This window comes from Eimeria tenella, genomic scaffold (genome assembly GCF_000499545.2).
Source record: "Eimeria tenella Houghton genomic scaffold, Eth_scaff3034, whole genome shotgun sequence".
NCBI classification, from domain to species: domain Eukaryota; phylum Apicomplexa; class Conoidasida; order Eucoccidiorida; family Eimeriidae; genus Eimeria; species Eimeria tenella.
The window spans coordinates 1,587-2,247 of record NW_013542903.1 but is presented as its reverse complement, the minus strand read 5'-3'; the positions used below and the strand labels follow the sequence as shown (position 1 = coordinate 2,247).

At 50.7% G+C, this 661-nt stretch overlaps 1 protein-coding gene across 1 annotated transcript in view; it reads left to right on the top strand.

Moving 5' to 3' along the window:
* ETH_00037365 (uncharacterized protein) overlaps window positions 1-661 on the top strand; it is a gene marked incomplete at both ends in the record, with an annotated part of 3,832 nt that overhangs the window by 1,593 nt on the left and 1,578 nt on the right. The window contains 2 exons of the mRNA XM_013375966.1: window positions 3-268; window positions 470-585. Of these exons, the coding sequence (XP_013231420.1) occupies window positions 3-268; window positions 470-585 (382 nt within the window). The remainder of the gene's footprint in view (window positions 1-2; window positions 269-469; window positions 586-661) is intronic.

Here is a 661-nt window from a genome sequence, read left to right as displayed (position 1 = left end):
GCGGGGGGGCCCCAAGGGGGGGCCCCCGGGGGGGCCCCCGGGGGGGGGCCCCTACTCACGGTGTACCCTAAGGGCAGCCGCGCCAGCCCCACTTTTGCTTTTGACCTGCAGAGCAGCCAGCAGCAAATTGCTGCTATCCCGCTGCAGCTGCATGCGCCCTGCAGCAGCAGCAGCAGCAGCAGCAGCAAATTCGTCGCCTGGCTCAACCCTAATGCCTACGGAAGCAGCAGCACCTGCTACAGAAAAGTCGAGTACCAAAAGACAGACGGTCAGCCAAAACCACACTTTAGGGTTTAGGGTTTAGGGTTTTGCGTCGGATGAACTTTCGATCTACACAAGTTAATTAAACCCTAAACCTTAAACCCTAAACCCTAGGCTGCTGCAAAACCGGAAAAAATACAAATAAAAATAAGTATGGAATAAAATGAAATAATGAAATGGGAATTGTTTGAAAATGTTTTAATTTCAGAAAAAGAACTTTTGACTCTTTGGTGGTTTGATGAGGGAAAAACCGAAAAAGTGGCTTTAGAAGTGCATGCACTTGATCTCCCCAGCCCCCGCATGCCAGAGAGAGACAGAAAAGAGGTAGGGTTTAGGGTTTAGGGTTTAGGGTTTAGGGTTTGCGGTTTGGGGAGGCAAAGCTGTTGCGGAGCCTGAGAAA